Source organism: Typopeltis vanoorti, chromosome 9 (genome assembly GCF_054136105.1).
Source record: "Typopeltis vanoorti isolate ZY-2024b chromosome 9, IOZ_Tvanoo_1.0, whole genome shotgun sequence".
NCBI classification, from domain to species: domain Eukaryota; kingdom Metazoa; phylum Arthropoda; class Arachnida; order Uropygi; family Thelyphonidae; genus Typopeltis; species Typopeltis vanoorti.
Window position 1 is genome coordinate 120,509,407 of NC_143557.1, and position 14,925 is coordinate 120,524,331.

Consider the following 14,925-nt stretch of genomic DNA (forward strand, 5'->3'; position numbering starts at 1 on the left):
CTTCTTTCAGATACCTCTTGACTATCTCCCATGCTGCTAGCATTCCATTGCAGGATTTTATGTCATGTCACTGACTCAAGCTTACTCCTAAGCTTGTCATAATCACCAGCTCAATAGTTCCTTATATACCTCTTCTTGACTGGAAATTCCACGTTTTGCAACCTACCAAGTCAGGACTGCATTATCACTTGATCTCCAATTGGAGGCAATGTTGCCACATTAGTTATAGATATATCTTCTAATTCTATGACCAGATCGCATTCCTGTACTTTGAGTCTCCTCCATCACACTAAGGGAATATATTACTATAAATTACTCTCACAATAAATTAATATATTATTAATATATCACAACAAATTACTATTTAGCCAATAGTAATTTATCCAATTTCTTCAATAATGTGACATTTGAGTTGGTTAGAGGAAATGGCCACACTATGATGTATCTGCCAAACTTTGTAAAGGCATTCAATATGATACTTGATATTTTATAAATTCCCATTACATAAATTTGAGCAAATAGTGATGAAGTTGGTGACATGAATAACAGAATGGCTGATGGACAGGAATCAGAGAGTAGTATAAGGTGGATCGAAAAAAGTAGGGGAAAAATGGTGCCACAGGGCTGTGTATTTGGGCAGCTGCTGCTGCTGCTGTTCAATTTCTGTATTAATGATACTATTTATTTATTTTGTATGGGGTTTCTCTCTGTCCTCCCCTGTCCTTCAGGATGGGTTGAGCCCTCCTAAGGGCTTAAGTATGCATTTTGTGACTGTAGATCACGGTGTTCACGGGGCAGTTTGCCTGTTCCGAGGGATGAAAAACTCAAGTTTCAGGATGAAAAAACCCTTTACCTCTGTAATTAGACTGACTAACTCATCTTTAGTCAAAAGAAACCAGACAAAGGTTCCTCATGTCATGGACAGAAATAGAACCCAGGTGTTTCCAACCAAAGGGCTTCATCTATACCGACTGAGCTATTGAGGCTCTATTAATGATACTGCAAATGATTTATGGATTAATATCTAGTTGTTTCCTGATGATGTAGAGAAGACCTCTACATCATCATCAGGAACTTAACTGAAGGGTAACAGTTAAATGCTACACAAAGTGTAAATTACACACTTTTGGATGAAGAGATTATAGTATATTAATGTAGTGTATTAATGCACTGTAGTATATTAATGGAATCATACTCCAGAAAATGGATTAGGAAAAAGGGATTTGAGGGATGATGGTGGATAGGAAGTTAAAGTACAGATGACATATCACAAATGTGGGCAAAATATCTAAAATGGCATCACATGGATTGCAAAGTACTGTCAAGCAGATATAAGGAAATTATTATTCTCTTTATGAGGCTTTGATATGTTGCCAATTATGCACAAATTAAGTTTCCTGAGTTACTTGGAGATGTAGGAGTGGTGTAGTGGACATAATTCAGATACAAGTGATGAAATGATGACTGTTCTATGAAGTGCTTCATATAAAGGTTAGTGGGTTACAAAACTAAGCTGACAGGCAGAAAAGAGGGAATGTGATAGAAACATATAAGCTACTAAAAGAATTTTATGGAGTAGATGCTAAAGAAATTTGTCAACGCATAACTAGATGGGAGAGTGCAAGGGATCACCCCTAAAGATTGTGCAAGGATGTGAAGGGCTAGATATTTTAGGAGATTGATGGATGAGTGGAATGGGCTGTCAGAAGCAGTAACCTAGCCATTGCAATAATAAGGCATGCAACTGACATCTTGCTATGATATTCAGTATCTTCCTCAAGTTTAATTTGAACAATGACAGCTCTGAATTCAGAAATTTCTCTGCGAATACCTTTTTTTCTATTTTTTTTTTTTAATCTGAGGAAGTACGTGTAAATGTCATATGAACCTAGCAAATAAACAGTAATTTCTTACAAAAAACGTTGCATGTGATACATTCCAGATACAAAAGCATAAATAATGTGTTTAGCACATCTCAATAGCCAACACCTAGGATCTATTTTTACCATATAAAAAAGAAAACAATAATGTCTGTTCTTTGATACCCTAGTCATTTGTTTACCCAACACATCCTTATGTACATTGGTACATCCATCATCTTACACAGACCACTGTTTCCAATAGTAAGTTACCAGAACATTATCTGAACCATCTGTTCAGACTACATCGGACTCACCACTAAATTTCACCATATCTATGACACTATCTTAGCTAATGGTCCCCCCCCCCCCCCCCCCCGCCTCCCAAAAGAATGAAGGTTAGTGAGTTACAAAGCTAAGCTGACAGGCAGAAAAGAAGATGTGACAGAAACATATAAGCTACCAAAAGGATTTTATGGAGCATATGTTAAAGAAATTTGTTAACTTTGTCAAAGAAATATGTCTTTATACTCTTTTCCCAAACCAGATTGCAAAAATTCTACTGCCACCCCCTCAGCAAAAAGGGGCAAAAGGTCTTACAATATACAGCATTCAAATCTTGCCAAAAATTGACTAGCATTATCTGCTAACCAACTATCTTTTGCTTAGATTAGAGCATCTAGAGGCACCCTGCAAATTGGCCTTCTGACCAAACTGGAAGAAATGCCACTATCTACCTAGATGAACACAGATATAATCCAGTTCACTACAAACTACTCAAGGATGAAGACCATGTTTTTGATTTGAATCATTACATCCAGTGGAAGGGGGAGGAACAAACCTTTTTTTTTATTACACAAATGCAGATATAAATCTGAGAAATTATTTTTGGAATTTGTTATAGGTCATCAATATTCCCATAGCTTAAATAAATATGGTTACATATGGCTGCCTTAACACTACTCACTTGATTGTTTGTCTTCGTTATGCATGCATATGCATATTCTTATCTTTATGCCCCTAAAGATACCTTTGTGATCAAGATGAAATACTGATACAAATAAAACTGAGGTAATTATTATCACCATATATTTGTTTCTTTCATTAAAAAAACAAACAAACAAACAAAAAAGAGTGATGAAATTCAAAAATTTCATTGGGCAATGAGTATCAAAGCAATTTGCTGATATTCACAAAGCTCTTCAAATATGGTCTTTGCTAACAAATACAAATCCTGAACATCCTGATTTTTATCTTTAGACCACTGCACTGAAGGAGCACATGACTGGCAAGCAGTTTGTGATCAACAGATGCAACATGCTATTACTTGCTGGGTATCTGCTCTCCAGCCAAAGGACTTGGGTTCAAATTCTTCCATGGGCATGGATGTTTGTGATTGTCTGTGAAAATACTAGTGATGGTAGTGGGTAGTGATGGCATTGGTATAAATGAGACAGTTCATTGTAGTTGGTGGACTGAGTGGTGGAGACGGAGAGTTGTAGAGTAGGTGCCTCCCTCAATGAGCCTTTGGACTCCTTAGAGGTGTCACGTAATAATAATAATAACAAAGATGCAACATTGATGGGACAAACAAAAAATATTTTTGGCAGCTATGTGATGTACCTACAATCCATTTACATGTCAGAATAAAGTTCTTCACATAACATATTATTGGCATATATGCATATTATTTTTTTCAAAATATCTTCATAATTTTGAGAACACTTTAAAATTATAATCAAGGTAAGAGATAAGCAATAATATATAGAATACATAGCATCTAAATATGAAAGTAGTGCCTGTTCTATATGAAAGACATAGCACATACTAATGAAAGTGGCATGAATTATAACCACACGCTACAACAAAATTTATTATTCTTTTTTAAGATGCAGTAACATACATATGTTTAAATACATATATATACATGTATGTATTTATATATGTATGTAAATACATGTAAACACATATGTGCTTATGTACTATGTGTTTAAAATTATAACACTATTTAAGAAACTTAAAAAAAATATATTTCAAATTGGAAAAGAAAAAACACTGGAAATTTAATTTACCGCATTTCTGGAATGGATAGTCTATTGTTATGATTAAGATGTGGATGGTGTAACAAGATACTGAAGTGAATGGGTGAATGGGGACAGATACAAGGTAAATGACATGGGTAAGATGGCAACTGATGTTTCTAATTTATAATTAGAAACATCTGTCAGAGTACCTATTTATGGAGCAGCACTTTTTTTTGCTCTCTTTATATTCCTTATGGACTCCCTCCCTATGGCAAACCTTACCAGATTAAGAACACAGTCATCTCATTTGCATATTCCATAAAAATATGTAGTTATATTTCATTCATTCCCATAGTCTAATTAATATTTAGCCTACTCAATAATATATACCACTGCCGCTTTAATTTCTGGTCCCTATAATATCTACCTCTCTTCTGAGTGTTAAATAGCATTATTATCAGTATTAAATAACACACTGTACTACTACTACTAAGGCCCTCACATGAATGTAAAATTTTTATCATTCAATTATCTTACAAAAACTCATCTAGAATAAAAAAATTGTTTAATTCTGTTTGGTTAAATAAGGTTAGTATTGTATATTGCCTACCTCATACATGAAAATTTGGTCAAGAGACCGAGGATAGCCAGATATCCAATCTGTGAAAAGTATCCACAATCCCAGCGAGAAGTAAAATATACACTGAATGGTTATAATTTGGAATATAATAAGAAATGGATCCCATAGAAAATAACGAAAATGGCCACCCATTCTAATATTGTTAACAAGGATACTGGTTGATCTTGAAATTAGCTTGGTATCATCTTGAATTTACCTAAAATAAAAATTGTCATTTTAGTAAATTTTAATGATTAAATATAAAATGAGTGCAGAATAATTAAAGAGCATAAAGGATACGATTAAATTACACCTGGATACCATTAAATTACACCCAATTACTGCTCATTTAATATCAAAAACAAACAAAAACTATAAGAATTAAGGTGGTGTGTCACTTTGTAATAATGCAATGGTCAGACCACACATGAGCTTGCACAATTTGGTCATTTAGTTTTAATTTGATGTGGAAATAGTGGAGACATCCACAGACAAATGACTAAGGCACCAGGAATATAAAATGCCGGTTATGAGCAGAAATAGCTGATTTCTGAGGAGAGAGAGAAATGTACATAGCAAAGTTTAGTGCCATAGGTGATATGGTAGAAACATTTATGTTGCTGAGAGAATTTTACAGAATTATACACAGAGTGGAGAGGGCAAGAATCAGAAACCATCCCTGAGGGGGGCTGTGAAACGATATGGTATGGTATGGTGAAGAGAACCATGAGAAGTAGATTTTTTACATGAGGAATGATGATGAGTGAGTGGAACTCATTGCCAGAATGTATTATGAATGAGTTTAAGATTCAGCACAATAGATATATATATGGTAGAAACATTTATGTTGCTGAGAGAATTTTACAGAATTATACACAGAGTGGAGAGGGCAAGAATCAGAAACCATCCCTGAGGGGGCTGTGAAACGATATGGTATGGTATGGTGAAGAGAACCGTGAGAAGTAGATTTTTTACATGAGGAATGATGATGAGTGAGTGGAACTCATTGCCAGAATGTATTATGAATGAGTTTAAGATTCACATCAGGATATATATATATATATCCTCACTGAGTGAGATTTCATATGATGAGTTAGCTGACTCCATGGAAATTTGTTATAATAGTCTTAAAGTGATGATACAGCATGATGAAGAAAGGAAACCTTTCCTTTTAATTGATGAGGGAGAGGAAGTGAAGTGATTACAATGCAGAAGTTGGTGTGAGGACTTAGGAAGTCATCACTGGCAGTCGTGAATGAGTACAGCTATCTTCCAAATAATTACTGATGACTTCAGAAATAGCTGATTAGGCCAATGTTATACAGATGACCTTTCAAAGTGGTTGACATTCATTGCCAGGAATCACTGATGATCAAGGAGCATTTATTTGCCCTCGTAATTTGATTGTCTTTCTTATTTTTCTCTTCTTAGTCTCTGTGGCAAATCATACATTGAAAGAATATACTGTCAGAATAAACATCCCCACAAATTATAAGACAGAATGGAGTGGTGGAAGCAAGTAGAATTCATTGCCAGAATGCACTATGAACGAGTTTAAGATTCAATACAAGAAATGCCTTCACTGAGTTAGACTTTGCATAATGAGATAATTGACTCCATGTAGATTTTAAAGATACCAAGAAATTATATACTTGGTTTAATCCTTTATCCAAGTGTAAGCGAACAAAGTTTGCACTTGAAATACAATCAGGACTGGGGCAACTCGTATATAGAAGCTAATGACTTCACATCACTTGCCTTAATATCCCACAATGCAAAGCACACATCTTTATGGGTATGTATAATGCTATGCATTATGGGGGTCACTACCCAGACCTGTTTCGATCTTTACTGAGGTCTCATCAGTGGGAGCCAGAGTAATGAAGTAATGCCGAAGTCTTTTTTTTTTATTTTGCATTATGGAATACTAAAGCAAGTGATGTGAAGTCATTAGCTTCTATACAAGTTGTCCCAGTCCTGATATAAATACTAAATAATGATAATTATAATACCTGAGTGGAAATTAAAAGGAAACTAAACAATACTTGAAAGTGTGATATAGAGGTACACTTTGAATGTGAAAAAAAAAAAAAAATCATTGAGTTGTGCTCAGAACATGTTGTACTGCAATATGATCAACTATTATTATCCCATGTTCCTTTTTTTGTGTTAATGTTATTACATCAGCTCAAAGTTAACACATCGAATCTCAAGTGTTATAAGGTTCATCTTCACAAGAGGAAGGGCAGAAGGTTATCTATAATGACTATATTATTCTATATTCTTCTTCCTCTTATTATGGTTACCATCACTCCTCCATGGAGTCACCAACTTATGTAAATTTGACTTATGCAAATTATCCTGAAAGGACTATGAAAAAAATTTCAGTTATAAAAATGTTACTTACCGCATGTACATTACTCGTACACCACTTAACAGCCATCATCAGCAAACAGCCTATGAGGTGCATGCATGAACCTTCCTTACTACTGAATATGGATGTGCTGAATTTTTATTAATACAAATTCTTGATATAATCAAGTTTTATTAATACATTTTCATAATTTTTAGTGTTTGTGTATATGCTGACGTAGAAACAATGATGCGTATAAAAATGAACCAAGTATATATGTATCAAAATTGATCTAGAGATGAAAGTAAAAATTATAAAGAAAAAATAGTTATCTGTAAGTATCTGATAAAAAATATTCTGTACCAGGTACATAATATGTCCTGCCACATACTTAGAAGTTTTCAAAGTTGATTTCTATGTCATGACAGATATTAAAGATGTCTTTACCATAAGTTCCACTTGTTATATTTGCATACAATACTCTTGAACTTCACATTTCCATAACATAATGATTCTGTAATATAATTCTTTTCATGATGATGAAAATTTCTGGATAATGCCAGTAAGGACATTTTAATATCAAAATGAAGGTGGACAAATGGAGGAATGATACTAATGCTTCATGGTCTTAAAAGTCCAAAGAAAAATATATGATGCTTTTGGCCTATTGAGAACTTTATAAAGAAAAGAAGGCTGTTCACCCTTCTGTTCAAACAGAAGGGTGAACAGCCAAATTCAACAATTCTGTTTACTATTTTCTCACACTATTTATACTTGGTTATATTACTTTGCATTAATAATTACATACAGAAATCTAACTTGCATGTATGCATTCTGTGAATGAAGAAACTAACAGAAATAACCTTTAAAACACATTAATGCATTACTGAATACATGCACAGTAAACATGTATGCAACAGGGTGTGATTAATGAGTATGTGTGTGTGTGTGGGGGGGGGGGGGGGAATGACATAAAATTCAAGTTACCTAAGGTTTGCAGCACATAGCTCTTATGTAAGTTGTGGACTGTGTGTACCACTGGTGAGACATTAATAAAGGTACTAAAAAAAAAAACGTCTGGCTAGTGACCCTTCTTATAATGTTTTTTTCCATTATGGGATAGTGAAGAAACTGATATCAAGTCAAGAGCCTCTATGTGCAATTAGACTAGTCATGAAGATACTTCATGAGCAAACTTTATTTGCATAAGTTTCGGTAAAGGATTAAAACAATATATTTTCTTGTCAAGTATAATATACTTTAAAACCCAGTGGTAAAATTTTCTATAAATATTGCTTAGCAAACAAGTGATCATTTCCTATATCACAATATATAAATTAAGTAGCAGTAGCCAAAGTACAGTCCTGAGGCAAAATGACAGTTAGATGCCTCCTCTTGGACTCTACTTCTGAATAAACTACTATATGATATCTCTCAGCCAGTGGTTATGCAGGAGTAGAGTCCAGGAGAAAGTCTATGACTAGCAGTTATAGTTATAACATCACCAACGGCACTCAGATCCAAGGAAAATCCTAGGGAATTTTTTAGCTATGTGGCCAGTAGGAGGAGAAATGACTGTGGAAGAATGACATTGTGGGATAAAAATGGGAATGGAGTGACTGATGCAGAGGACATAGCGGAATTGTTCAATGAACACTTTATTGGAGTATTTCATCCTGGAAGAGTCAATTTGAATACTAGAGGGACAGGGCAGGTTCGAGGTTTAGAGATGCAGGAGGAGAGTGTGTTCCAAATACTGAGTACTCTGGATGTCAGTAAAGCTGTGGAACTGGATAGTATTTCATCACGAGTTTGGAGAGAAGGTGCCCATGGAATTGAAGGGAGTTAAGATAGTATCATTGCATAAGGGTGGTAGCAGAGTGGAAGTGCCTAATCATAGGCCAGTTTGTGTGTCATCAGTAGTTAGTAAGATCTTGGAGAAAGTAGTGAGGGACCGTATACAGCATTGGGCAGATGAGGGTAATGTTATCTGTAAGAATCAACATGGATTTGTGAGGGGGAGCTCTTGTTTTAGCAATATGCTAGCCTTTTATAATAAAATTACAACAGCATTAGATGAGGAAAAGGCATATACTGCCATTTACTAGACTTAGCAAAGGCATTTGACAGGATGCCACATGATAAGCAGATATTCAAGTTGCAGCACATGGGTCTGGATGTCAGATTAGTCAACTGGATTTAGGATTGGCTGTCCGATAGGTATCAGAGAGTTGTGTATGGTGGAGCAATATCAAAGAGGCAGAAGGTTACAAGTGGGGTTCCACAGGGCTCAGTACTAGGACCTATATTCTTTAAACTTTATATCAATGACACTGTCCATGGATTGCAAGTGGATATTCAGTTGTTTGCAGATGATGCGAAGCTGGGAAGGATTATTAGTAATAGTGCAGATGTGGTAGCCCTGCAAGAGGATTTGAATAAGCTAGATAGATGGGCAAATGAATGGGGGTGTCAATTTAATGCAGCAAAATGTAAGGTCTTGAGGTTTGGGAAACATCGATGGGACGCTGCATACTCTATGGGAGGAGTTATACTGGAGGAAGTAGGGGAGACAAGAGATCTGGGGTTGATGATTGATAGAAACTTGAAATTTAGGGGACATATTGAAAGGTAGTGAAGGTAACACAGAGGATTGCTGCAATGATGAGAAGGACACTGACCTGCAGAGATAAAAAGGTTATCATTCCGTTATATAAGACTCTGATCAGACCACACTTAGATTATTGTTCTCAGATCTGGTCCCCAGGATTTGAAGGGGATAAATTAACTGTGGAAAGGGTATAAAGGCAGATAACAAAGATGGTGTCAGGACTGTATAATGTTAGTTATGAGGATCGGCTGAGGGGGTGTGGACTGCAGAGTTTGGTGGATAGAAGAAGGAGAGGTGATATGATTGAGACTTTTAAACTGTTGAGAGGTGGTTACAGGGTTGACATTCTTGAGTTCCTTCGCTTGGTTGAACAGCAGGGTAGGAGTCATGACAAGAAGCCATCCCTGGAAGTTACAAAAGGAAACTGTGAGAAAGAGGGTGAGGAGTGGTTTATTTGCATGGAGGGTAGTTGAACCATGGAATGCATTGTCTGATAGAGTGGTGAGAGCGAGAACAGTCAATGCATTTAAGGAGTGGTATGATAGACTGTGTTTCCTAGGAGGGACCTCCCCCTTGATGAGTCCTGATAGACTTGTGTTTTTTAGAAAGGACCTCCCACAATGAGTCTTTTGACTCCACGGAGGCCTGGATAGTAATAATAATATCCACTCTAATTTGCTGCAATTTATGTAACAGAATTCCAGGTTGAATCTTGTCATGGGCTTTGCAAACTCCAACAGTATCACCATGAAGCCTTATAATTATCCATCTTGGTTCTCACTTTATTATAAAAAGTGAATAAATTACTGAACCATGATCCACCTTTCACAAAACCATGCTTCCCCCCATATCGTATTCCATTCCTCTCCACCCATTAAAATATGATTGGGATGTAACATATCACGTTTTTTCATTCCTCAACTTCATCAAGTTAAGGGGAAGCATTGGTCAGACAATATTACTACTCATAACAACAAACCTCCATGGAATCAACAGATTCATGACAGGAAGTGTCACTTTGCATATTATATTAATCTTCAACTCATTCATTTTACACAAATTATGGACTCTACAATGGTGTTATAAATAATTATTTTAATTTCCTGATGTTTTGACCTTCATATTAAAGTCATCATCTGGAGTATACATACACACACACATATATATATATACATATATATATATATATATACACACACACACACACACACACACACACAGAGACAATCAATGGTTATTCTACTGGTCTGACCTCTAGTGAAAATAAAATAAAATTACAATAAATAAATGAAATAAAATAAATTAACTACATCAAAGCTATATTCTATTTAAGACAACATCAGAGAAACATTCTTTCATACAGATAGTTTTATTACAATGAAAATGATATCCTAATTTAACATGACAATTGTTATATTAGATTCAGAATCCCGGATGGTTGTATTTAAAATTAACTCTTAGGAATAAAAGATTAAGTGGGTAGAATATGTGCCTTCCATATGCTTGGGATTTTTAGACTATCATTATTATTAAGATTAGGGTGATTGATAAGAATCTCACAGGCCTCCTTAAATTTATATTCATACTATGTTTTGATGTCATCTAAACAACAGTGACCCTACCAATTTGATCGGTAGGGTCAATATGACTATATCAATCAAATAAAAAAGAAAACGGAGAAGCTACTTAAATCAGTCACCACATGGCTCGAAGATACCTTAAAAAATCAATTCTGCACTATGCTCGTTCCCTGAGAATTTATAGTCTACCGAACATTCACAAATAAAACACACCACTCCAGCTAATAGTCGAAGGTATAAACAGCCTCAATTATAACTAGCCAAGAAACTAGCATCAACACTCAAGGAGTTGGAAGGTCATTCCTCCTCCTATATTAAAAACACACAACACTTTGTAAACAAAATCAAAGACATCACACTGGAGAAAGATGATTTATTAGTCAGTTTTGATGTCTCTGCCCTCTTCACAAATGTCCCAATCAATGACACAATCCTTCTATTATAGGACAAACTCCGACCCAATATCACAGCGCTCTTTGTGCATGTACTACGTTCTGGCTATTTTGTGTGGCAAAACACTTTCTACCTAGAAAAAAGGCACAGCCATGGGCTCACCATTATCTCTCCCCTATTGCTAACTTTTACATGGAACATTTTGAGCAACATGCTCTAGATTCCTCTCCTTTAAAACCCAAAGTCTGGCTTAGATACATTGATGATGTTTTCACTATCTGGCCCCATGGCTGCCAGACATTAGACACTTTCCTCAGCCACCTAAACAAACAACACAAATGCATGCAATTCACAATTGAGATTGAAAAGCAGAACACACTTTCATTTCTAGATACACTTGTCCCATATCTTCCTTCTGGTAGTCTTTATTTCACTGTTTACTGAAAACCGACACATACTGGCCAATATATACATAAAAACTCCTACCACCACCATCCAACACAAAAACTAGGGATCATTAATACACTAAAAAACAGGGCTTTGAAGATTTGCTCCAATGAACAAGCACTTAAAGATGACTTAAAAGTTATCAGCAATACCTTCCTAAAAAATGGTTACAGCTAAAATACTATCAACAAAGTTCTGCAAGACTTCACTTAAAAACAAAAATAAACAAGACTACAATAAAACTGTAATCATTCCATACATTAAAGGGATATCAGACAAAATAAACAGAATACTACAAAAATACAACCTTAAAGCGACCTTTAAACCACCTGCAAAATTACAGAACTTACTCAACTTATCCAAGGATCCACTCCCTCCACTGGCCCACCCTGGAGTATATTGTATTCACTGCACTATAATTTGCCCTATATACAGGAAACAGGATGCACAATTCCTATCAGAAAAAAAGCATATAAACGACACATTAAATATAATAACTACGGTCAAGCTGGTCTTTCTGATCATGCCCTGAACACTTTACATAGAATTGACTGGAAAAGCACCTGTTGTTTACATCACATCAAAACATGGTATGAACATAAATTTAAGGAGGCCTGTGAGATCCTTATCAATCACCCTAATCTTAACAATAATGATGGTCTAAAATTCCCAAGCATATGAAAGGCACATATTCTACCCACTTAACCTTTTTTTCTAAGAGTTAATTTTTAAATAGAACCATCCAGGATCCTAAATCTAATATAACAATTGGCATGTTAAATTAGGACATCATTTTCACTGTAACAAAACTATCTATATGAAAGAATGTTTCTCTGATACTGTCTAAAATAAAATAACTACATCAGAGCTATATTCTATTTCATTTATTTATTATAATTGTATTTTATTTTCACTAGAGGTTAGGCCAGTAGAATAACCGTTGGTCAAATCATTGTCTCTTCAGCATACTATGTGCAATGTAATTTAGCTTGTCTCTGTATGTGTATACTCCAGATGATGACCTTAATCACTGCGTACCACTAAAGGATTCAACTCATTCATATGTTTTTTTAATATTCTAAACAATATATACAATAATATATTGTACTCATTTACCAATCTTCATGTAAAATAATCTATCCCTTATTTAGTTCTTCACTACCTTTAAACAAAGATGACTTTCATTCTCATCCTCTACTCAATGTATGATCTGTCCATATTAATCCTGTAAAATCATCTCACCAACTAAAATTTTCTATCAATATCATCTCATTTCCACCTATCCACTAAGTACTGCAATTTATATTTCCTCAACCTTTCACCACAAAATATTCCATTATCCTGATACTGCTTTACTCACTCATGTTTGGACATTCTCCAAATTTGGTAATCTGGAAGTTTCACATCCAGATTACCAAATCTGCTTATGGTAGGCTACGTGTGGTCTGATCAGTGCTCATGGTATTTGCCACTTTTCATCTCTACTTGAAAGTGTGCTCTTTATCATAGCAGCGGTGTGTTAACGTAGTCCTCACGTCGGCGATCATTCCCAGATCCAAAATTTCATCTATCTCCAGGAGTACAGTTCCACCAAACCAGAACACAGCACTACACTTCTGTACTGCCATTAAGTGTATTACGTTAAACATCTTGAACTTACTAAACCCCTACTCATTTGTCCAAGAGAAAAATCTATTTAAATCTGTCTGAAAGGATTTGATAGCAACATAACTGTTTATAACTCTCCTCCATGCATCATTAGTAAACAACTGAATATCCTTTCAACATCCACATGAAATATCACATCATTTGATATGATAATTTTCTGGCACATGGCTATACCCCTTCCACATTTCACACTTGCTAATATTATTCAGGCAGACAATTGCCTATTCATCTGACCAATCCGTTATCAAGCACACATCTCCTCTAGTCTGTGTGATTCGTCTAATGACTCCACAAAGTTCAAGAATGTGTCACTAAATATGAGAACTCCCCCCTCCCCACCTCTTATCCAATACACACATACATCACTTTATAATACAATGAGTAAACTGCTAAAACATAAAACAAGAACTACTTTAATGAACCCGGACTAACTATCACAGAGAATATCTATCAACTCAATTCAACTGTGTATACATGTAACTTATACAGAATTGTGTATGCTATTAACTAACTTTAATCACAACTGCAGACACATTGACTGGTTTATAATCATAAACATCTGCCTTAGCAACATTGTTGTGCAGTAGCACAATTTTGCTTTATTTTTTATTTTTTTAACAAAACTCCTTGGAGACTCAGCCTGATGCAAGACTCTCATTAAACCACCACATCAATGACACAGTTATTGATGTGGTGGTTTAATTCCAATTACGCAGCACATATTCCATAAAAGTCATCATCATCATCATACATATCAAAGATTTAGGCCTAGCATGGCCTGTTGGCCTTAGAAGTCATCGTTGAATCGTTTAAGAGGACGTCCTGGTTTTCTTTTTCCTAATGGCTTGTATTTTAAGGCTTGTTTTGGTAATCTTTCTGTTTTCAATCCTTGAACGTGTTCCATCCATTTAAGTTTATATTTTTTAATTATTACTGGTTCTTGGTTTAATTATTTCATAATTTCTTCATTTCTTTTGTGATCAAATAGGGTATACTTTGCAGTTTTTCTCATAAACTTCATTTCTGCTGTTGTTAATCTTTGTCTTTTTCTTCAGATTTCGCTTCCATACATTAGAACTGGTAGGGCTAATGTATTGTATACTTTTAATCTGGTTTGTTTTTGAACTAGGTTTGGTTTAAATATAGAGTTAATTACACCTGTTATTTTTAAATATTTTGCAATTTTTACGTTTATATCTTTTTCATTTTCATATGTGATCGTACATCCTAGGTAGTTAAATGAATTCACCTGTTCTAAGATCTTGTTATCTATTACTATTTTAGTTCTTGCTGGATCTTGTCCTTTAAAGGTCAAAGTTTTTGATTTCTGTGTTGATATTATCATACCATAATCTTTGGATATCTCATTTA

The 14,925-nt window shown here is 35.0% G+C and overlaps 1 protein-coding gene across 1 annotated transcript in view; it reads right to left on the bottom strand.

Annotated features, from left to right (window-relative positions):
• The window catches only part of Sys1 (Sys1 golgi trafficking protein), a 50,325-nt gene that overhangs the window by 18,209 nt on the left and 17,191 nt on the right, over positions 1-14,925 (bottom strand). The window contains exon 2 of the mRNA XM_090398221.1: positions 4,494-4,719. Coding sequence (XP_090254347.1) covers positions 4,494-4,655 — 162 coding nt within the window. The 5' untranslated portion in view covers positions 4,656-4,719. The remainder of the gene's footprint in view (positions 1-4,493; positions 4,720-14,925) is intronic.